This window comes from Fundulus heteroclitus, chromosome 12 (genome assembly GCF_011125445.2).
Source record: "Fundulus heteroclitus isolate FHET01 chromosome 12, MU-UCD_Fhet_4.1, whole genome shotgun sequence".
Classification (NCBI taxonomy): Eukaryota; Metazoa; Chordata; class Actinopteri; order Cyprinodontiformes; family Fundulidae; genus Fundulus; species Fundulus heteroclitus.
This window is the reverse complement of record NC_046372.1, coordinates 1,924,730-1,949,826: the sequence shown is the minus strand read 5'-3', so window position 1 is coordinate 1,949,826 and position 25,097 is coordinate 1,924,730. Positions and strand designations below refer to the sequence as shown.

The following is a 25,097-nucleotide window of genomic DNA, read 5'->3' as shown; positions in this document are numbered from 1 at the left end:
ATTATTGCACTTTGATTAAGAATCCTAAACTGAAGCAAACCTTATTGCAGTAGTTTTTAAGTGCTTGTTGAGCAGAATACTACCTATTTTTTTTCTTTTTTGCTGTTTCTGCTCTTTTGGCTCAGTTTTCAGGAGCCCGTTCTTTCAGCACCCAAAGTGTCTGTTTTGCCATAATTTAGCAAATTCAAATACTTTCTGTATTTATTATTTTCAACACATTCATATCATATTTTTGTGAAAATGTAAAATGACCGCCTAAGCGCTGAACCTCTGGTATCTGAGTAGTTTTGCTGTTGACCCAATTTAAAAAAAGGGTCATTAAATAGAAATATGGCCACGTGTCGCTTGTTGCTCGAGTTTTGCTAATTTATTCATCATGTGCCGATCAAACTAAAGTCCTGCCAGCACTGATTCTCACCAGAACTGAGGAGGAGCCACTCAATATTTGCCTCTTAGATCTGGTGGATTCACAAACGACACATCATCAATTAGCCGCCAGGGTAGCTAGCCTGTAGTCGACAAGCGGCTCTTGGATTTTGTTGTTTAAAGTCATCAATATCTCGCAACCAGTGATAGGCGGTGCCCCTTTAGTTTATTGTTTTTTTGGTCAAGATTTTTTTTTTTCTGTCAAGATAGGGAAACGTGTACTAACCCTCTTTCAGCTAGATCAGTGAGTGCACAGCAACATGTGGGGGAGGGGCAGCAGTTTCTCCATTCAGCCCGATAAAACCTTGTTCACTTTCTCTGGCATCCCAAATGAAACCATTTGAAGCTATCAGTATAAAGAAAGTGTTTTGTAGTTTTGAAACTGTAGCTTTTAAAAACCTTGGAATACCCTGACCCCACTAACCGGTCCATCGGAGCTGTCCGCTTTTATCCACGAGGATACATGAAGAAAAACAGCATATTTTCAAAGATATGTGATGCAACACAGCTGTAGCTGGTGGTTTGCAGACACAATTCTCTCCAGGACAATGGGAATTATTGATAAAAGTATTTTTTGCTGCCGGGTAAGAGTGAAACAAATCGAGCTGGCGTCATTAACTCATCCCATCTCAGATCTTAAGGAGGGATGCTGGGAGAAGCTCAAAGATGAGAGCAAGTGAGGAGGGGCTGCCATGTTGACTGGATTTGTCCATAGAAGTAAAGAAGGGACCTCCTCCACACCCGTCGTCTGTAGGTCGGAGAAGCTTCGCCAGGACTCTACAGAGCGAGCAGCTGCCTTTAATTTTCTCCTCTGCCATCCCCATGCCCCCCCCCCCCCCACTTCTAAGAGCAGAAGAGCTGAGCCTGCTTCCCCTTTGCTTCTCAGCAGTATTTAAGGTGCATAATATGCTACTATAAACCTTTGCACAGGGCAAAGGTCTTAATGGACTTATTGGGATTTACTAAGGGATTTTTACAGCCAGCATAAGTCACTTTTCCTACACTTTTGCCCTCCAACCATCCTCCACAAGACTCGCGTTGCCCTTGGAAAACGTGTTAGCAGTCAATAGCAGTCTGTAGTCCCAGAGATAAGTTATAGATTTAAATGTCCCCGATCAGAGGGGGGGCTGTTGTTGTAATTAATCATTTGCTGAACAGGATGAGTTAAAATGTTTTTTTTTTCTCTAGTTGATGAAAGTAGAGGATTTTGCTGCAGCAGTCAGAGACACAATGGGTCTCCAGTCAAAGGAGACTTGAGAGAAGGTGTCAGCTATCCTCCTTACTGATAATGCCTTTGAGGCTTTTTTTACAACCCAAACTACCCGCATCCTTTCTTTTTTAAAAAAAATCTTCTTATTCTTTCCTTCTTCCTCTGTCAGATTGCACAGGGCCCCTCAGTCATGCGGGGAGTGAGCATGTATAATCCAACAGAAAACAAATCCCTCTCCATCAAACGCAGCCCAGCTTTTAAAACAAGCCTGGGCGCCATGGTGCGGCACTCAGGCCCTCAGAGATGCTGTGGCGTCTTTGATATAGCCACACCACCCGCCTCCCTCCCTACCCACCAGCACGAACGCTCAGACCCCGCTGTCCTCTCCTCTGACGCCAGCCAGACAGCCTGTCCTAACCTTCGGTTTGTTTAAGCGCCGCTGAACCCTGTTGGCCCCGGACGGGGGGGAGGAAGGGTGGGCTTTAGATAATGACCTGCCATATGCCACTCTGCCTTTGCAGCTGAGTGAGCCGCGGCTGGATCAGCCCAGGCACAAATCCATTTGAAATTTAATTCTATTATCCTAATATGAGCTGAGCGTCCATTGTCCGAATGAGGAGCAGAGCTGCAGGGCTAAGATGCGTGCCATCAACAGGAGCTCATTAATGTGTGTGAAGGAACCAAGGGACAGACAGTTTGGAGCCTCTGCTTCAGGAAAAGGTGCTTCAGGACAAGCCTGAATTGGACGAAAAAGGATTTAAAATGATCATTTCTCTTTGATTTTTGCCTCATCTTGCCTGCCTCCTTGAATCCTTCACTCTTTAGTCATGCTACACAACCCAATGTATTTTATGTGATAAACCAACACAAGGTAGCGCATATCTGTGAAGTGGAAGGAAAATGCAACATGTTTGTCTTCGAAATGAAAATATCAAAAGTGTGGCGTGTATTTGCATTCAGCCCGCTTTACTTTGGCACCACTAAATAAAATCCATCGCAATTGAACTTTTTCTTCCTAGTTGAAAACATTAAGTGGCCAAAAAACACACCCTCCCCAGGGTGAAACATGGTGGTGGCAGCATCATGCTGTGGGGATGCTTTTCTTCAACAGGGACAAGGAAGCTTGTCAGAGTTGAGGGGAAGATAGATTTGGCTAAAGACACAGAAAGACGAGGAGTTGGAGGCAGGAAATGTTTTGAGACTGCGGCTGAGGTTCACATTCCCACAGAACAGCAACACCTAATTTTCACGGCTACAACGAAAAGATTTAGGTAAAATTATTTAATGGATTACAATGGCCTAGTCAAAGTTCAAACCTGCATCACATTGAAAATATGCATCAGAAATTCAGATTTACGTTCACAGAGGCTCTCTGTACTTTCAGACTGAGCTTCCAGTTGAGCAGGAGAATCAGGCTAGTTTTGTTGATGGTTATTGTGTTAACTGCTCTTATTCTATTCATTTTATCATCGATGTTTTTTATAGCCTATTTTGGGTTTTCTTTATTTAGTTTTATAGACCTGTACAGCACTTTGGTCACTTTGGGGTGTAGAGTGCTTTAGAGATAAAGTTTGATTGATTGATTTAGGTCTTTACTGAATACAAATACAGTAGTTTCATTTGTGTAAAACTTTGAAATTACATATTCTTGTTCCTTTTTCACAATTGTGCACCATTTTGTGTTGGTCTATCACATGAACATCCCAAGCGTTTGTGGTTGTAACGCGATAAAACGCGGTGTCAATGATTTGATCCGCTTCCTCTCAGTCTCCGTTCTGAAATCCCCCCGTGGTTTCCAAAACCTGGGTTTGATTTCAATCTCCTTGTCGGGATGGACGCTCTCAAACGGCAACGTCCACCAGCCAAGACGTCGCCCAATATTTCTATTAGCCTAGAAGGCCTTGTGCCTCAGATCTCCACTGGTGGTGGTGGTGGTGGGGGGGAACACAGACGCTAGAAACTCCACAGCCTTAACACATCTCCCTGTTCAGAGCAACATCATGTGACAGGGTTTAATGCTTGGATGCAGAAGTCAAACGGAAGGGATTTAGAGATGGGACGTATGTGTAAATCTGACAAAATAGTTCTGCCACGCAGAAAATGTGCCGGAACCAGGCTGTGGCTAAAGCATTAGGCTGCTGAAACATAATGCGTCTTTGCAATGTTGAGGTTTTACAATGGAAATTCAAGCCAAGTGGTCTTGTATTCCTCCGTCTGAGATATCCGTCAGTCATCAGAAAAAAAATCAACCCATGTAAGGCTTTTAGTTTGTATAGTTGTTTGTGAAAAGGTACGATAACCTATAGTCCTGTTTTATGTCCCCTTTTTAACCTCTGTGATCGTGATGACATCTTCCGTATTTGAGGAAAAGATTTTAACTGCATCGGTTTCTCCTTTTCTCGTGGGATGACCACAGTCTAAACATTTAGATAATCAATCAAAGGTACAAGGTTCCAATCCATACAGAATCACACATCAGATTACGTTATGGATCTGGCAGACCCGCTAGAACAAAGGTCCAGCGGACCTCTAGAGAGCAAATGTGAAGGAAAAATAATCACCAAGATATGGCTTCTGAATATATTCTTAAAGAAATTTATTTTACACCTTAGAACAAATCAAAACAAAGAAACCAGAGATAACGATTAGGGATGTGGTACATTGGGAATGTATTGACAACTGTAGTTTACATTTTTTTTTGGTGTAAGCTCAGAGAAAAAAAATGTTAATACAGTCATTATAATTGCACTTCATAAATCTAGACCGATGCCAGTATTTCTCCACAGCAAAGCTTCCTGTTCTCTCATTCTCTCCAGTTAATAAATTCAATTTGCCGCTGAAATTTGACTGACAAAAGAAATGCTAATTTAAGACCAGAGAGCCGCTGCACTGATACAATTTTTCTCACCCGCTCGAGTCCCACAAGGCAACAAAATATTGTGGTAATTTAAGTGCAGTACATTCGAGGGAATCTCACAGTCATAATGAATATTTCACTGCTCTGAATCACCAAGTTAAGACTGGCCTGGGCTAAATGCATCCCCACCTGGAGCCGAAATAGGAGACAAAACAACAAAATAAAAAAAATAAAAAAGCAGTGTCTGGTCTTTTTTTTCCTCCCTTTGACGCCAAAAGACAGGGCATGATTGTTTTTCATTTTGAATTCATTTGCAAAATTAAAGTACCCCAAAAGTACAATGTCATTTGCTTTCACCGCCACTTTAAGCACAGCTATAAAAAGGAGTCGAACGACTCCGACTGCACAGAAAATCCAAAGCCTCCAATAAAAAAATGGAGCAGGTTATCTCCTGTACATAACTCAGTCATAATGTTTATGGGACTGCTGAATCAGTCGGTCAGTCTCGCTGGAAAGCTCTGGTAATGACACAATAAAATCAAAAAAAGTCTGAGGATTTCAAAGAACACAAACTAGGAAGGTACGAACACACATGCACTCGGCCGCACACACGCTTCAACATACAGCGCCTTGCAAAAGCATTCCCTTTTTAGCTTTTAAACAATTTGACACGTCGTACACCCAAAAATTTCAATGTGCTTTACTGGGATTTTAGGTGATTTACCAACAAGAAGCAGTGCAGAATTGTGACGTGGACAGAAGAGGACATTTCTGAGTCGTCAGGAGACTCCTGATCAGTAAAAAGATGCTACATGTGATTAATTTTCGTTTATAAACCTATTCCAAGCTTTGAATGTGTCATACTGTTTAAGACACCCACCTAAACTGACAGGCTGAACAACTAGAGCATCAATTGGAGATGCAGCCGACAGGGCAATGGTATCTCTGGGGGAGCTGCAGAGATCCTCAACTCAGGTGAAAAAAATCAGCCAACAGGACAACTATTAAGTCGTGCACTCCACAAATCTGGCCTTTCTAAAGGTGAAAAGAAGAAAGCCGAGCTAAAGCTCTGGTCAGAAGTGACCAAAGTTGAACTTTCTGGCCTACATGCAAATATTTAGGAAAACCAAGGTTACATGTCACCATGAACAGTAGGGTTTGGGTAGCTTCATGATGGGGAGATGCTTTTCTTCTCCGTGGACAGGGGAGGTATAATTTACAGACGATTGTTTGTAAAACAAAAATTCAGAACCATTTACCCTTTATCATCCGGTTCACAATTGTGCACTACTTTGTGTTGGCCTGTCACATAAATCAAAATAAAAACACTGAAATTATGGGTTTCACTGTGAAAAAATGTGAAAACCTCTCAGGGATGTGGACACTTTTACAAGCTACTGTACATTTAGGGTTATCTCTATAACCTCATAGTCACATTCTTCATTGTAACATTTCTTTTTCTTCTATTTTTTGCAACATTTTTTTTCTTTTAAATAAGTATTTTGAGATTTATTGTTGGTTCCAGTGTTGGTTAGGAAAAAAAGAGAAAGAAAAAAAAGAGCTCTCCGTTCAGGTTCTTACAGAACCAAAGCAGCAACTCTGCCTCACGTCAGAACACAAAAGACTGCAAGTCAGCTTGAGGAGGAAATTTGAAATCATAATAACAAAAATGGAAAACAATAGAATAGGATAAAAAAAGAGAACTGTCGAGACACTTTTCCTTGTAGCAGCCAATACATATAATATACCTACAAATATATCAAACAACAAAAAATAGGTTCAAGTTTTTCAAGTTTCTTAAATATATCATATCCAAACTACCCAATTCCAAACTTCAAAGTTAACAAAATTCAAGCAGTGCAATTAATTTATCAATTATAACAGCAACAATAACTAATATCGTACTACCCTTTTAGATTCAACCTTGTGATCCTTTTACAAGAACACCCTAGAACTGCTATTAATCTTCTCGTGTTTATTTTCTCAGCACATTTCTGTACGCGCGTGCCGTTACTGAGTTTTGGGTTTTAAAAGCAGCCCTAAGCGTCGGTCCTTTAAGACCGTTTCAGTGACAACCTACACAGTAGCTTCATCCTTAGTATTTGGAGAGGAGATAGACAAGCTATGATTCTCATCAAAAAAACTGTTTAAGAAGATAAAACAACAAAGCGAAAGAAAATTATTAATAATCCCAAAAATCCTATTGGCAAACCACACAATGGAACATCAGGAGAATCTTGGAGCCCCTTTTCCATCCCGCTGGCAGTAACTACTACCTGTTTGTGTTAGGGATCCCCCACAGCCTGCTTTGAAACCAGCAAATCTAAGGTCCCACAGCAGAGCAGCAGCTCTTCCCGAAGCTCCCGCCGTCGTTAAAGCAGTGGCACTCACAACAGTCCCGTAACATCTCGGTTTTTTCTTGATTTTCTTCGTGAATTCACAACTCTTGATTAACTTCCTTCTCCTCTCCCCCCCGACCGTCCGTTCTATCTGTAAACAGGAAGGCGGATGTGTGCATGCTGGTGGTCCAACAGCCGCGGCACGGACACAGTCTCGTAGCCTTTGCCGAGCATCTGCTCCTTGATGCAGGGAGGGTGGATGTCGTTGATCAGGTACTCCAGAGACTGCAGGCTGCTGCTCAGCACCGAGGTGTTGCACAGGCTCTTGCTGGGCAGGCTGCAGCACAGACCCCCGCCGCTGTCCACGGCGGGGTGGTGGTGGGGATGGTGGTAATGGTGGTGGTGGTGCGGGTAGCCCATTTCTCTGTGGCCCGTCGCCGGGCCTCCTGCGGAGCTGCCCAGGAGCTCCTGGGGGTTGTAGCAGTCACTGTCGGGTGTCACCAGCACACTGTTCCACGGCGGAGCAAAGTACTGACCCACTGAGAAATTCCCGTGCATTCCCACACAATTCAAAGGGGACGAGCTGACTTTGTCCAGCCCAGCTCCCCCGCTGGCGCTCGCTGTCAGGTGGTAGGGTCTGGAGGAGGAGGAGGAGGACACCTGGGCTGCCATGAGCCCCCCACCCAGCACACAGGTTTCAGGGGACTTGCTGATGGCGCCCCCTCCTCCGCTGCCTCCGCTGTACATGCGGAGGACGGCCTGCTGTTGCTGCTGCTGTTGGTGTTGTTGCTGTTGCTGCTTCTGCCACAGGATGTAGTCCATACCCTCCGCGTATACGCCGCTCTTCATTATCTCCGCGCTTTGAGCCGGCAGCCCCGATCCCGCGTACACCATGTTAGCCTGGTGGCCCATTCCCACGACATAGCCTCCACCTGAGGAGCTTGAACCAACCCCCATGACTGCTGTGACTTGCTTGGAGGGGCTGGAATTTGTCGGTGCGGTGGAAGCCCCCTGACACACTTGCTGCAGGGCCTGAGCCTGGCAGTGTTGGTTGATCTGATAGATGATACTCTGGATGGAGGGGAGATTAGACTGTGCAGGCAGGGACAGGCCACGGCCCCCTGTTACGGGAATCACAGAGCCAGCCACAGTGACGTTTGGGGGTACGGAAAGTCCGGGGCCTTCTGGAGGCTTTGAGGGCCCAGAGTGGTATACCATTTGGCCATGACCGCTGGCTAAAGTGCTACTATTAGGGGGTGGGTACGGGGCCACAGCTATGTGAGCTGGAGAAAGCTTAGTCCGTCTGCCTTCTGAGTTCTTGAGAACACCTTTTGAAGGACCAAAGGTGGATGATGACGATGAGGATGATGAGGATGAGGATGAGGACTTGACTATGGCAAGGAGACCCTGGTAGCCTCCTGTGTGGAGATGGGGATAAGGGCTGTAGCGTTGCCCTGTGGTGTCATATCCGTTCACAGTCCGGTTAAGGTGCTTGTGCTGGGGAACCCTGATGTTGGTGGGAAAAATCTTGATGGACAGCGGGGTGTTGGCCGTCTTCTGAGCGTAAGCATCAAGTTCGGAGGCTGTTGGGTACCGTGTGGAAGGCGAAGGTACCACCAGGTCACCTGCAAGACAAAACAGGAAAAAAAAAACAATATGAACACATGAACACTGCAATCATAGATGGATAAATGTAGAATAGGTTAGGTGGGGTTTGTTTGGAACAGAATTTCCAAACTTTACAGCCAAATTCTTGCTGGGTATATAAAAAGTTCTACTGAGTCATTGAAATGGGTACACTGCAAAACGGAACTAAAAATAAGTGAAATTTTCTGAAAATTAGTTTATCTGTTCTTGATTTGAGCAGGTAAATAAGGTGATATGCCAATAGAATAAGATTTTTGCACTTAAAATAGGAACAACTCATCTCCATCATCTTATTTCAAGTGCAGGATGTCTAATTATTTTAATTTAGGGGTCAAAATACTCATTCCTTTGGCAGATGATCTTATTTACCTGCTCTAATCAAGGACAAAAACACTATATTTAAGAACATTTTGCTTATTTTTAGATCCGCTTTTGCAGTGTATAATGACAAATAAATGGCATCAACAACCAATGCATTGCTCTTGTGTATTGCTTGGTACTGCTTTTCAGATCTCTTCTAACCCCTTGTTGCTGCACACTGCCGGCCAGCTTCCTGAAAAAGGCGGCTACACTTTTACCTTGCATAAAAGAAAATCAAATTCATCTATCTGGAAATATTTCTGGTTATAAAATAATTGCCAAATTGTATGGTGGACACTAAGGGAGCGTCAGCTCTCACTGTTCTTCAGGGTCTGTTTGTCAGCCGACCGCAGGCATCTGAAGAGATACCCTAACTAATTAACCAGCTACTATCAGCTTGGTCTGCCTGTATTAGTGTATAAGTATCTAACACAGGCAGTATTGACTTACATTTACAAATTCAGTCACCTACGCATGCATTTATATTGACAGTTATCTTACTCCATACTGCAAAAGTCTAAGATCTACATCTCGAAAATTTTTATCAAGCGGTGCATAGTTGGATAAAACCAAACGGATACACTTCAGTAAAACCCCAACATAGTTAGAAAGCTTTAAACGAGGACTGGCATTCATCAGTCTGCTTCTTCGCTCAGAGCTTTCTTTCCATCTCATTTTCACACCCTGATGTGGATGTACATCCCTAGACAAATGAATCTTTTTAAAAACTCATTCTCTCAGAGCCTGCTACCTTAGGCGCTGTTAAATCAGTGCATTGTGAAATTAATTCGGACTCTCTTCAGCACTGAATTGGGTTAGCCTTGGTACCAGGCACTGAGGGAGGAAAGGGGAGGGAATAAAAGCTTGTTTAATTGAAGTGGCACATTTTAGATTTATAAGTGGAATCACTTACTGGGTCTTACCCTTGGCAACTGAATTTTCACATTCATTCAATCTTGCAGAACCGGGGAGAAACAGACCCCCACAAAGAACCAATTAAAGGTCAACTGGGAATTATAAGCTTGGTTAAGGTGAATCCAACTAAATACAGCCCACTAATGAAAGCTCAAGTTATGATTTTTGTCGTAAAAATAGATTTTTTTTTAAATAGACAGAGACAACCGTGAAAAATTGGGACATCCTAGAGTTCTTTCAAATTGAACCTAAACAACAAAAATAACCCAAACAACATATCTAAATAAAACTGTGTCCTAAATGAGAGAAAAATCCAGACATATACCCATATTTGTATAAATATAATGTATATATTTGTATATATACCCATATTAACTAATGTTACACCCTTTAGCTGACTTCAGTAAAAAGCTGCTTGTAGTAATCTACCAGTCCCTGACATCGGTCAAATTGGGCCCATTCTTTACGTTCGAACTGTAAGATATTTCATGATGTGCAGCCCGTTTCAAGTCATTCGCAATGAGATCGAGATCGGGTCTTTGAGTTGGCTGTTGTCTTTAGTGGATGTTCTTGTATGTTCTTTGAGTTGTTTTCATGTTTCACGTGCCGAGTTCTGTTTATGATTAAACATTTTTACACATGGTCTCACATTTTCCTCAATCATGGTAGGATTTCTGGAGCACTCCATGATGGTTAGCTGACCAGGTACAGTCCAGCAAAGCATCTCCAAATCCTGACTCTTTCACCCCCATGCTTTGCAGGTAGTATGCGGCTATTATACCATGTTGTATTTGCTTTATGCCAAACATTACAAGAGCAAAGGTTTCTACACTTCCCATAAAAATTTACTTGTGTAGTCTTTTTCCCGTATCACAGTCATAAGCTTTGGACAGATAGTCCCTTGATGACATTTTAGGCACTTTGGAGACTTTTATTAGCACCTTGCAGTCTGCTTTGTGGGTAAACTCGCTGGGATGGCCAGACCTGGGCATGTTGATAGTTGTTTTAAATATTCTCCATCTGTAGACTAGTTTCCTCACTGTGGAATGGCGGATTTCAAATTCTTTAGGCACCTTTTAAAATCCTTTGCAGACTCCTAAACAGTCAGGAGCACATCAGCATAAGTGTATTGAGTTTGAAACAGGTCAAACCGCACACAAAAAGCAAGTTCCCTTCATGTGGACCTGATGTGATAAACCAGTGTGTAATTTCAATCATTTGAAATAGACTAAATGTGAGGGCGTCTCTAATTTCTTTCTCTCCAGTGATTATGTTTTTTTTTTACCTTTTTCAAAAAGAAAATAATTAAACGCTCTTTTTGTTGATTATATAACTTGATTTTTTTGTTTTTTAGAATCAATCAAATTAAATAATAAAATGTGAGGCAAACATGCCTAACAAATACACACATGCTTACAAAGATGCTGTCAATCTGTGTCCTCATTTTTTCACAAGACTCTACCTTGGTAGCAGAAAAGAAGGATTCACGCATGAGGAAAACTTATGATTTCAATTCTGAGCGCAAAATAGCATAAAATTGGATTTAATGTGCATCTGAGATTAACTTTAAAATATAAAACAGAGAAAAGCCAATTATATGCTACATTTAGGTATTTTGCTTTAAATCTATATGTAAATGCTCAGCTCTGTTTGAGCAAATTCTAAAGTTCAACCCAGCGCTGAGGGTTCAGGAACTGACCACAACCCATGGCCAGTGTACCGGCACTTGGCCACAGTAGCAAACAGGAAAAATGCAATTTCAAAAAAGCCCACCACATTTCATTGTCTGGGGGCTGAGTACGGAGGTGAGGGACCGCGGTGAGATTGGATTTAAACGACATTATTCAGGCAATTTCATGGCTACTTAGTTCAGTGTAACAAAAAGCATGGGGGGTTGGGAAAAGGACTCAATTTACAAACAATATATCAGCTGCCACAAATGACTTGCAACCCGTTCAAATATGACATTTCGATGCAAAATAAAAAAAATGCTCAAAATGAACCTCGGTAACAACAGTCAGCAAATGTCCCGGCTACCTGAGGCGTCGGTGACTGGGACGCAGTCCATTTCCTTTTCAATCGTCAAACCACTTTAAAGAAACTCCACAGCCAAGTAGTCACAATTCTCATTTCTTTGCTCCCATTACAGATATCATGGGGAGTTCATTTCAACAACCCTTTGGGACTCCAACTGTGAAAATGATTAAATCTACAAGATCCATATCATAAAAGAAATAAATTAGGAACTGAATGCTAAGGGGTGAGACTGTGAATATTGAAACTAAATTTACAGGTAGACCGGACGGCTGAGTTCATCAAAGAACCTTTTTTTCCCCCCAGATTCACAAACGTTTCCAGAATTTCCTCTGTAGTTCACACACAAATACATCAGATTTGACATTTTACCCAGAATAACTGATTTTCTTTGGGTCTTTTAATTTAAACAGAGTCGGGGAGCTACACAAACATTTGGAAGCAGAGAGAAAGAGAGACCCTGGGTCAGAACCAACAGCTGGAAGTCTTACAGCGAGCTTCCAGGTACAACACTGTCTGTGCCGAGATTCCCCACAACATCAGCCAAGACTCCCGACTTCGAGGCATTAGCAGGAGTCCAGTTTTGATTGAGAAAACAGCCTGATTTGGGACCACAGTAAGGTGTTCTATTATTTTATTAGTGGTGTTTCTGGTGCTGAAAGTTGACTAATCGATGTGGTTCTTAGAATTTGAATTGCTTCTTCCTTTTTCCTTTCCGCTGTCTGATTAATATACATATTATTAGATAAAATATGCAGCAACAGAGAGACAAATAACCTCCTGGTAAGTTTGCTAATTTAATATTTAACTTTCTCCCAAACATTAATTCCTTAGTTCAGATTTAATACAAGATGTCTCATAAGAATCAGAGACTTTTCATAGTATGTGAGACTGAACTAAGAAGTTGTTATTTTCCACTGTCGCCACGTTCTTTTTTAGGAGGAGAGGCTGTTGCAAACTCTACCGGCTGAACCAGGATATAAGTAGGATCGGACTTTAACACGTGTAAATAAACTCTAATCTGTCTTTGCCTTGCAAAATCTCCTGGAATGACGTTTGTTGTGCAGCATATATATAAATGGAATTAAATAGATTGGTTCATATAACAGAGCTTAATCACGCTAAACCTTCAAATTTGTGAAAACACAGCGGTAAAAGTGAATAAACCCTTATCAGATTTAGGGTGACATCTTAATGGGCTGTTATGAGCGCGCCAGACCCACCAATCTGAGGTCTAACCAACCTCGGCGAGGCACAGCCCTGCTTCCCCTGCGACAGCAGTGTCATTTGCTTTGATGTTCTGACTTGCAAAGGAAAACTGACAGAAACTTATTTCATTTGCTCAGAAGAGAAAAAAAAAACATGCTCATTTCAAAGCACATTGCGGGTCCACATGCAAATGGCGAGGCAGCATTTTTTTTTCTGATCTTCTTTACATGAGGGCAAGAAAAAAAAAAAACATCTTTGATCATCACATGGTCTAAATGAGAAGAGATATTTGGCTTTCAGGCATATCAAGGGCCTGTGCCCTGCCGCCCCTGCGAGCCCCCAGCTGCAATATGCCCATCATTCCACCTAATTACTGCCACATGAGAAAAGAAAAACTCTAAAAATGCCAGGAAATTCATTAAAGGGTAGCTAATTCTATTCCTTCTCACTCACTGAGCCCTATATTTTTCATGCCTGCGCCTGTGTTTCTTCTGAGCGAGAGGAGGCAGCCCCTCTCGCTCGTCTTTTCCCGGCTTGGCCCTTGTTTGTCAATAGGCAGAGCCTTTGGCACACCAACCTGGCATCAAAGGGCTTCACACTTCACAGGCCACAGGGATTAGAGGCCTTTCAGGCCTACAAAACCCATCTCAGCTCCACAAAGGCTTCCGGTTATTAGAACCCACAAGCATAAAGGAAGAAGAGGAGGAGGAGGAGGCAAATGAGCATCTGGATGCTTCTGATTCTCGCTTCCTCTTGCAAAAAGTTCCATGGAGGAAATTTTATAGCAAAGTTGATTACAGTAAGTATGGCCACAAACCAAAGCATATTTCACTCTCATGCACAAGCTGTTACAGACCCTGTGTTTGATGTGCAGAGCTTCCTCATCTCTCTCCTCCAGAGCTTTAAGTCTATAAGTGAAGACTCTGAGGTTAAAGGAGAGAGTCTCTTCTTAGGCAGCCACTCTGTGACTTATTGGTTTAGGCAGTAGATCATAGCACTGAGCTGCAGCATACAGATGGTGCTGGCTGATAAACACCCTCCGAGGCAGCCAATGTTTGTGTGAGCCCTCCGTTTCTCATAAGGTAGGGGGTTTCCTGCACCTGTGCACACGCTCCAGCGTGGCCGTGCATGCAAACATAATGCATGAAAAACTATGATAAAAAAAAAAAAGAGGAGCGCATAGACAGAGACGCACACGTACACACAGAAATCTGCATCTGCATTTGTGTGTCTCATTTGCCATCAGTGGAGCATGTTGTTATCCTCTGCTCGGCGCTCTCTCATGAAATGTAGGGCAGGGACAACAACAGGTGCCTGTGCGGGCGACAGCCTGCAATGCCTCCTGGGCTAAATGCTTCACACTCGCTTCATTTCAACATGCGACAGCCTTGTAAGGATTAATTATTTCCCCTGAGGATGGAAGAATATGCTTTTCCCTTCCTTAGAGCAGGAGGCTATGTGCGCTCACAAGCACATGAAACAGCTTACAGTAAATTAATAGGAAAACCTGGGCTTGAGCTGCTCCTGCAGAAGGTGAGGGGGGGGAGAGAGAGAAAAAAAAAAGTTTCACATGAAAGAAATGTAAACAAGCCAAGCGTATGATTGAACTGCATTGGAGATCAGATAAAAACTCAGGCAAACGCATGCATTAGTTCTTGGAGATCACGCTCCAGGGAGCGGAGATGGCAGGGAGGCAATTAATGGGCTGACCTTCGTCCTTAATCACCCAGTGCCTGGCACACAATGCCCATGTGTCAGAGCAGCCCATCTCTAAATGCCACCCCTCATTAGCACCATGCACACAGTGAGCGAGAGAGAGGCTATCTGTTCAGCGCTGTACCCTCTCCAGCGGTCAGACACAGATAGCGGACTAGAGATTGGATAACGCAGAGGCGGACTGAGCCGCAGTAGGCCACGATATGATCCAGAAATCCCATTTTATTTGGAGGATGGGCACTCTCGTTTTTCTCTCTCTTTTTTTTTTTTTTGATTGGCATGAAACTCCCCAAGCGCGACGTCCTTGGTGTACCCAGCGTCGCCGAGGTGATTGCATGGCGCTGCTTGTGTGTGTGTGTGTGTGTGTACGTCTGCGCATCCGCGTGCTTTTAGCGAAGGGGCTACCCAATTCTGAACACTCAATTAACACTCCTTTAATTAGCCAGCGGTACATTTTGAATTCTGATGAACTAATTTTCTCAGCGCGAGGGTGGAGGAGGCAGCGGAGGTGAGTGGGGGAGGTTAGCCTGGTAAAGATGAGGTCCACCGGGTACAAAACAGCAATAAAGAGGGAACTGGTTAGATTAGACTGTAAAAAAAAAATCCATTAAATGTGGTGCACTTCTTCCAAGTGAGAGGTCAAATTGTATGGATCACAAGAAGCAGAAGCATAAAGGAGGACTTTAAGGTGATGTGGGGGGGGGGGGGGGAATCAAAGGCGGTGCGAGAGTGCAGCAACATATCCAGAGAACCCAAGAATGCTTTGCATTTTAATTAGAGGCTTAAACGAATGAGCAGGAGTAAAACTGAACTGCCTGAAACACCCTTGCTACCATTTATTAGTGTTCCAAGTATTCAAAAATTATGAGCCGCTCGGAGAAGTTTCTCCTTATTAGCGGAGGAAATGCTCTAAAACATCAAAAAGCCCTCAGGGTTTTCCCACTCACTCCTGCAGGCATGCATCCCTTCTGCACTGCACGCTTTGATCCCTTCTGACCACGTCCACGGCGAGCGGAGGGGAAAAGTGCTTGTTTAGATGAAGGGAGAGGACCCGTACGGCTGAACTGCAATTAAGTTTTCACAGAAGAGCAAGCGTGTAATACGCATTAACTCTGGCCAAACAAAGCAGCGGCGCAGTCTGTGACGAGGTCGGAGCAAAAATCAGGAGCAGAGATGCTCACGATGCTAAAATAAAAAAAAAAAAAAACAGAAAGAGAAAGAGAAAGAGAAGAGGGTCTGTTTAGTCTGCACAACACTCAAACGGAGCCATTCCTCGGAAGTCGCCAGGGACTGGTTCAGAGGCACCGTGTTGCTTTTTGACCTCCATTCAGGTGTGCTTTATCTCTATTTCAAGTAACATCAATATTTGGCCTACTGTTCATACAAGACAAGATCCACTCAAAGTTCAGGCTTCAGAGTTTCAGTTCACCAAGTAAGTGTTTGTTATACATGTCAATCTGGACTCCTCCACTAAAAGACTTGTTGTTTTTTGATACACTGTCATACATTAACTAAGATCAATAATTAAGAGCTGAAACAGAAATTCTGGGACACATTGGGGGTGAGAAATGAATCATCCTTTTTTATAACAGCATTCACAATGGTGATACTGCAGACACGTTTTTGGAAGGGAATCATTTTTGGAAATCCTACTCAAAGTGTGAGAAATTCACCATCTGAATGCCAATAAGATATTCAGTCTACTGGATGGAGTCTCACTGCAGTAGATGCCACAGATGGCAGCTCCCAAGCGGTCAAAGTTCTTTGCCTCTGGTTTAGGAGCGGCTTGTCACATCTGTACCCCACGCATACGATGTATCTGTGCGTCGCAGCTCTTGATGCGCTGACCCCAGCCTCAGTACATTCATTCTAGAGCTCCTCCGAATCGTTGAATGGATGTCGGTGGTGCAACTTTTCTTGACACTTTTTTCTTCCATTCAACTTTCTATGAATATGCCAGGATACAGCACTCAGTGAACAGCCTGCTTGTTTAGCAATGACTTTTGTGGCTTACCCTCCTTCTGCACGATGGCAAATGACTGTTTTGTGGCCATCTGCGAGCCAGCAATCTTTCCTATGATGGAGAAGGCCATAATGTGTTCATTAAATAAGATGTATACATCAAAATTACTTTTTTCAAGTTTGTATTCTAATACTAAGGCTGGTAAACCCAGTTCAGTCAGCACGGACAGGTGGCCGGCCACTCAACAACACTCATTAGTGTGGAAGTTGGTTACAGTAGGAAGAAAGCTGAAAGTTAGCTATTACTGACGTCAGCAGACAGAAGAAAGGCTGAAGATAGTACAGCAAGGTTGCTCTGTTTTATCCTTTCTTTCTGCTATGTATCATGCTGGATTTTCACATCTAAGTTTATTTTGGAAACCCACAATTAAAACGAGTATATACATGCTCCATAGGGAATACATACAGTGACTGATGTTTATTTGAAATGCTAACCCCTCAAACAATGTTAATATAAAAAAAATACAATGTATAATTTTTAAAAGCTTAATATAAATAATTATTAGTGGCTCATGGTGGAAAGCTAGACAAACCATGAAACTCTTATCAGTGCATCTTCAGATCTAATTTTTTTACATTTGAATTCTGTTAAACGTAAAAGACGTTGACATGTCCACCCAGGGGAAAATGAACAATATTACCCTCTGAAGGATCCCGTGACCTGTTGCTATTGTTTACCTCTTAGCAGATAGGATCAGGGTCTGTAACATGGTGTCCCCTCCTCTGTTGGCCGGCACAGAAAGAAGACGGGCTAGCAGTGGGGGAGGCCAGAGCAGACCAGAGGCGGCTTCGTCTCCTGAACAATACCTGCCTTGTGCTAATGGAGGTGTCATCTGGCACAGGGCTGATTAGTCAGCGATTACAGCCATGCCTCAATTGCCGTGACAACTGCTGCAAACACAATGGGCCCTGATAGAGCCAGCTGTTTGGTCCTCTGCAATTAACCCTGCATCCCACTCGTCTCCGGCAGTGCGCTGCCTCTAATTGACTATTGGGCACACAAAGCAGGGGCTGTCGGCCAGACCCCCTGGACACGGAGCCTCCGCCCCTCCGCCGAGGTGGAGATGATAATAATAGAGGCGTCCCGCGGACTCAGCCGCCAGTCAATCAAAGCTTCGGCTCCCCACAGGAGCTTCCTGAGGAGCTAGGGAGCAAAAGGAAGCCCATGTATGAGCCAGTCATCAACAGGGTAGAGGAGCCTCGCAGGGGGGAGACATGTTGAATATGCCCTCAACCAAAGTACTAATCAATTCAAGTGCACGTAAGGGGAAAGGAAACCCTGCTGCTTGCTTGATATCAGAAAAAGCCATTTTTAGGAACATTCATCTCGCTCTGTTCATCTCTAGGTTGATTTTTTTGTGCAACAATGCAGGAACGGGGGAAAAAAAATCCAGGCAATTATTTGTCGGGCCTTTGCTATCTATAATTGTGCAGATAAAAATCAAACTGCTGTGATTTCTCAGAGGATAAAGCTCTCTGAATTCAACCACTGCTTGTGTCATCATAATCATAATAATCAAACAAATGTTCATTGTAAGACAACATAAATTAAACCGAGGTTTCCACATATCTCCCTTTGATTTCGCCCAATTATTGAGTTATATTTTTTTTACTTTGTGCAGAGGAAAGTCTTTATTTTTCAACATCACATTACCTTCGAAGCACAAGAAATTTGCCATTCTCTCAATCAAAGCCCAGGTAAAAGTAGTAATAGTTGGGGATTGCTTTTGAAAACGCTGTGCCATACTGCCTCCCATATTGGGCTTTTAACCTGCCAACACAAATAGCAAAGAGGATAATGAGAATGTTAAAGCAATCTGCACACTGATCCTTCACAGGCAAGCGGGCATGGCACAGCTTCAAGAATGGATTTATTCATTAAAATAGATTTCAAAAGAAGCTTGGACAAAACTCACAAGCCTAATCTTTCGTTTCATTAAAGCCAATCTCATCCCAGATTGGATCTATTTTCTGCTAGAGCAGATGGAAGAACTATTAACCTGGGAGCCTAATTTGGGCTTCCTGCTCGCAGATACTGCAGCATGAGGTCATGAGGCTTGGTTGGCCTGTAGTGAAGCGGTACACGTGTGAAGTGGTAGGGAGGAGGACTGAAGCAGGGATAAAAGCTCACAGGTACAGAAAACATAATTCTACCTACAGGACAGCTTTACACACAGTGCTTTGCAACAGTCATTTTTCACATATTATCACGTTACAACTACATACCTCCATGTATTTTATTGGGAATTTATGTAAAAGGACAACATAAAGTAGTGCACAAGTCTGAAGTGAAAAGCAATATATGTTTTTAGTCCTCCTTAACTGACAGACTTGCTGAAACAGACAGTATTGTTGAAGTAGAAATGGGCTATTACCAGTACCAAGGTTTAAATACCATAGTTTTAAACAGCCAGTACATGGTTTAAAGTCTATGTAATTACCAGAGAACGTGTCAGAGTGACTGACTGGTGGTTGAGGGAGGCTTTACGGAGCCGATCGGGCCAGAGCCTTATCAGTTTGAGCCGCTGACTCAAGGCGCTGACTCAGCAAAGCTTAAAGCCGGTGCTGCTGAGGCAGTGTGCAGGCAGGTTTTAGGACGAGGCAGCATCTGCCTGCCTGTGATACAGTCTATGGCAAGACGATTAACATTTAAACGCTACACTTATATTAATTACTGATATCTCCAACATAATTTTGCCTAGTCAAAACTGATTTTAACAGATAAAAACTGCAAATACATATATATATGTTATGAAGTGTTGCCAAGTAATATTCAAACTATTTTGCCATTCATATGTAATTGTCATCATAGATATATGTAATTTATTTTTGACTAATCAGAATGACATTAGCTATATCTTAAATCAAAATTCATACTAGTCACAGTGACATTATCACTAGTCAAAATGACATTATAATGGTAATTTGGGATAGTTAAACCTATTGCTAAATGTTAAATCAGCTTGCCATATTCCAACAGCGGCAGATCTATTGAAGTCAGTTCCTCCAAATTACGTCACAAACTTTTAAACCAATAGCAATACAGATTCTAAATTCAGTGCAAGACCACCGTTTAACCCTAGGAGGGCACCACACTGACAATTTTAGGCACAAAAGCAGGATTTCAACAAATATGCACTAATTTGTCAAAATAATGACCAGGATATGTAGACAGTACTATAATACAACCATGTTAACAGTTCATTGCCAAATAAAGTTGATTTGGGGGTGAGCTACATTTTAACTTAGTTGATTTAAGTTAACTTAATGTAACTTAATACACAACTAAACTTAGATACTATGAACGTGCAGCAGAGAAGTACTACTTTAATAAAATACAGATACGCAAAAAATCGAAAGATATTTACAAGTTAGATAAAAAAGCTGGATTCATAAAATACAAAAATATTAAAATATTAACCACAAATGTTATAGGTCAAATCATCTCATATATTAATTGGTATATCAATTTAGCAGCCGTAGGAGTGTTGTGCATTTTTGTTTTAAACTTTTGTGTAAATACCTTCATAAAAAACATAATATTTTTTACTCAAGGTCATGTATTCAGAATATCATTAAGACAAATGCCTAATCTGAAAAGATCTACCAAAACATGAAACATGGTGGTGGTGGCAGCATTATACTGTAGCAGTGCATTTGTTCAGCAGATCACGGGGTATTTGGTCAGAGTTGATGAGAAGATGGATGGAGCTAAATACAGGGCAATCCTGGATTAAAACCTGTTAGAGGCAGCAACTTCAGCCTGGGGTAGAGGTTCACCTTCCAGCTGGACATGGACTTTAAACCTACTGCTAGAGCTACTATAGAATGATTCAGACAGAGAGAGACATAGCCCAACAAACGTACAGCTGTAATTGCTTCAAAAGGTGGTTCTACAAAGTATTGACTCAGGTGGTTGAACAGAAATGCATGTCACACTTTTCAGAACCTAATTAGTAAAAATGGATGAAAAGCCTGTGCCATTTACTTTCAGTTTTACAGGTATGCACTATTTGGTGTTGGTTTAGTTAAAACATTTCCAATAAGAATATGTGGTTGTAACAAGGCACTATCTGACAAGGTCAATGCTATAGTAATGTTTTTTTGAGCCTCTTGGTCTGTGTCAGGTTATGAAGCTCTATATCAATCTGTGTGTTACAGGCTGCCCTTTCCAGTAAAAAGAGCACAGCTAACTAAAAAGTAAGCTTCACAAACTCAACCGAGAGTATTAGCTTCATTACCGTTAAACCGATGATAAATAAGGAAATTTGAGGAAGCTAATGCTAGCTGCTAACTGATAGCCAACGGTTGTCTGTGTCACACGTCTTCAGACAAATGGTGCTGCGCGCACACCTGGCACACGAAAAAAGGTGCGAAGCACTGCATGTTTGAGGAGATAGCTGTTTTAGTTCAGGTTAACATACTTTAATTTTTTTCTTTTACATGGCAGTGGAATCATTTGAGAAGAATACTCTATCCCTCTGTAGCCAGGCAGCTGCTTTTTAGAAAGAAACGGTGTGAGTGAGTTTAGGATTGGAGCAAGTGTTGCCTGTTCTTGTGAGATAAACAAGCAACCAGCTCTATAACAGCTACCTTGTAAACGAAATAAAACAAACAAGCTCAAAGTCGCTGATAATAATAGGATGGAGCAACACTGCTGGAAGCTTGGAACACACTGCAGGACTGACCAGTCCCTTTTCCTTATTAGTTACTTATTGTTGCAACATCAGTCATATCAATATTGTTATATCTAATGTGCATTGTATTTGATTTGAGAAGCATAAATAAAACTCAGTTTCATCATTGCTGTGTAGAAACATGTTTTCATATCCTATACATGCTTGTTAAATGTTCCTTGAGGAGTGCCATAGGTTAGTCAGTAAGCTGAGCCAGTGTTTTTTTACATAGGTGTTGAAAAAATAAAAGAGTCCCGCTGAGCCATGCAGCGACCCAGAAACCCACTCTGAGTCCAAACTCCTTCCACCTCATGTGGTACTGGTAACAAACCCAGAAAGCTCTGTTACACTGTAATTAAAGGGTTGGGGTCACACAGCAGCATACTTTTTGCAGAAAAAAACGTGGATACTGGAGTTTCTGTTTTTGAGCAACGGGAGCTAACAATATTAAGAATGAATCAATACAACAACAAGAAAAGTGAGAAGAAAACAACACAGCTATTAACAATGTTTTTTCTTTTTGTAAAGCTGTGACTGCAACCGTTGTTGAGAAGTCTGTGACGATGTGTAGTCAGAGCCAGGACAGTGACGTAAACGGCAGATTTACCATTGTTTTCATCATCATAGGCATCAAAACCCAATAAAGAGGACGATAACCCGTCCGCAAACAGCTTCTAAACTTAACGTAAACAATAATGCAATGAACTAAAAGTTAGCAAAGCAATTATCTGTTTGAGGGTTATTGTGGCTATGCCCACCACTTATAGGCAGCATGACAGTGGATTGGTTTAAATATATCGTATGTGTGTTAGAAAGGCCAAGTAAGTAAGGCATAAATCTGACTTATATACTTATATTCAGGGACACTCCACATCTATCTGAGTTTGAGCTGTTTTGCAATAAACAATGAGCCATAAAAATCAGTCACTAGATGCACAAGCCTGGTGGTGATGAACTCTAAGAATTGTAGATAAATAACCTTTATCTGGTTATTCAGCCACCAACAAATGCTGACTGTTGGTGGCTGAACACAAAGGAACGGCACACTTTTTAGATGGATAATTTTTCGATTATCCATCATTTATGTTGGTCCAGCACATAAAATCCCAATAAAATCCATTGCATTTGAGTCTCAAACCTGATAAAATGGTAAGATATTGGTACAAATGCTTTTGAAGAGCTTTGCATTTGTCGAAATGCGCTGCACAATGTTTCAAACCCAAAACCTCTAATTAGGTTTTTATTTTAAAGGTTGCAACACAGGAAATGTGAAATACTACACCACACGGACACTGTCATGTTTACATTTTCTCATTAGAATTTATCTCCGAAGCCAGATGTAACAGAATCAGCAATGAAAATTAATTAGCTAGTTTGATGTGGCTGCCTCATGCTCCTTCCAGACAGACCTGGCTTTTTATGGGCTGTGGAGGAAATTACTGAGAACTGATTGATCCTGAAGGACTCCTCTGTACATATGGCGTGGCAGACACACACACACACACACACACACACACACACACACACACACACACACACACACACACACACACACACACACACACACACACACACACACACACCAATCCTACCGGTTCCCACCTTTTACCCCTGCCATGACAAAATCTGTGAACCATTTTTTCACTTCTCATGCAAAAAACAAGCAGATTTTATACTAAAATACAAATAACCGATCTTTCCTGTAAGTCAGGCGCACAATGACAACACAAACTTGCATCCTCTAACCTGTAAAACACAGAAATTAGAATCTCTCTCCACCCATCTTTGGATCTTTCTCTGCATTTTACCCCCTTCCCATCCTCTGCACTCCATTTCTGTGTTTTCTTTGTGCTTCTCTCAGGCTTCAAACCCCTTCTGTCTTTTCATCCCCCCCCCACTCTTGTCTCTTCCGTCTCCCTCTCTGAGTAAGTGAGTTTCATCAGGGATGCTTGCAGGGCGAAATCACCTCGGGGCAAACACTTTATTATCTGTAGTCAAAGCGTCACCACAAATACCATTCTACACACACAAGTGTCACTTTCCATTTGTCTGCGCTCGGGCTGCGTTAGCAGAGCCCAGCCGGGCCCTGAGCTTCATCTGAAATGCACCCACCAGAAGAAAGCTAACAGTGTGGGAAAGCTCTCGTCCTGCATTCCTGCCCCATTAACACCTCTGACAGGACCAGAGTATACATCCTGTCGACGGAACTAAAGCATCATAATTAAACGCAACTTATCAAACGGCAAAAATCGAGTAGCATTTGTGCAGACATCTCAGAGTCTTGGTCTTATGTGTACATTTGACTCGGCATTAAAGCCGACAATACCAGAGGGGGTCACAGTTCATGTCAATTACCAGTAATCTGACTGGGAGTCTGGCAAACCCGACACTAGTGGGCACTTCATGTGCACTTTGAACCACAAAGGAATGCAGGCCAGCAGCGGCGGCCCTGTCAGGGCTTTTGTAGGACACCCGTGCAAAACAACAAACACAGAATCTGGGGCAACATGTTTACCTCACACTATGCATTGCACTTCATGAGCAAAATGTCTAAAAAAAACAAGGAAAACAAACAAAACAGTAAGCAAAAAAAAAAAAAAAAAAACACAGCAAAATCTCTGTGCTTGTTCCCATGACAGTAAATAAAACAACAAAGAATAATAATTTCAGTGGAAAAACTTTTACGCAACCTCCTTTAACTTCCACAATTTTCATCCAGAGGCAATATAATATGTTGGACAAATGCATATAAATTAAAAACAACATCAAAATACAATATAGGCGATAAAACTAAACACAGACTGATATATTTAGGTGCTTATTTCTTTTCATTCTGACGGTTAAGGCTCACAGCTAATAAAACACAGAATTCAGTTTATCAGATAATTAGAACCTTTCTTACAGTAAGTCCAAAGAAGGTTTTTTAGCTCAGAAATGTGGGCTTTCTGAAAAGTATTACCATTTACTGTATAGTGTATGCACTAAAGGCTTAATCAGCTCGTTGCTCTGCTGAGGTGTCAACATCCTTCAGCCTCTCTGAGTTGTTGGTTCTTGAGTCTCTCATCTTACTTCATAAGTTCTTTTGGGGATTTAGGTTTTATTGACCAATCAAGAGCAGTGATATAATAGTCATTAAAGCAGGTATTTGGTCGTGTGGACAAGTGCCACTAGTACCAATGGAAAATGTGCTCATTACTTCCATAAGGCTCGTCAGCAAAAGGAACCATTAAAGCTCTAAAATGTTCTGGTAGATAGCTGCTCTGTCTATGTGGGCTTGATGAAACACAATGGACTGGCACCAGATGATAAACATCTACTTTAATCTGAACCTGGGATTACTGTCAGTGCCATGTGAATCTCCCCCAAACTCTGGGCTTTACTTTACATTCCTCCTTCTATTAATGTACTCAGATAACGCACTCTGTAAAGTCAAGTCAGCTGTCTTCCCGATGCCTTAATATGACTACAGCAGAAAATTTCTGCGTTCAAAATCCATTTTACTTGGTCCTCCTTTTAATATTCAAATTTTCTGAGGAACTCTACTTTGGGTTTTAACTAGCTAGAAGCCATAATTATCAAAATTAACAGAAATAAATGCTTAAAACACACCGCTGTGTGCGTAATGAATCTATATCTAATCTGCTAAACACAATTAATAACATAAAATTCTCGATGATATCATAATT

General features: G+C 42.0%; 1 protein-coding gene across 1 annotated transcript in view; it reads right to left on the bottom strand.

The window, feature by feature from the left end:
* Nucleotides 1-4,215: 4,215 nt before the first annotated feature.
* fam222a (family with sequence similarity 222 member A) overlaps nucleotides 4,216-25,097 on the bottom strand; it is a 72,932-nt gene continuing 52,050 nt past the window's right edge. The window contains exon 3 of the mRNA XM_012863569.3: nucleotides 4,216-8,457. Coding sequence (XP_012719023.2) covers nucleotides 6,980-8,457 — 1,478 coding nt within the window. The 3' untranslated portion in view covers nucleotides 4,216-6,979. The remainder of the gene's footprint in view (nucleotides 8,458-25,097) is intronic.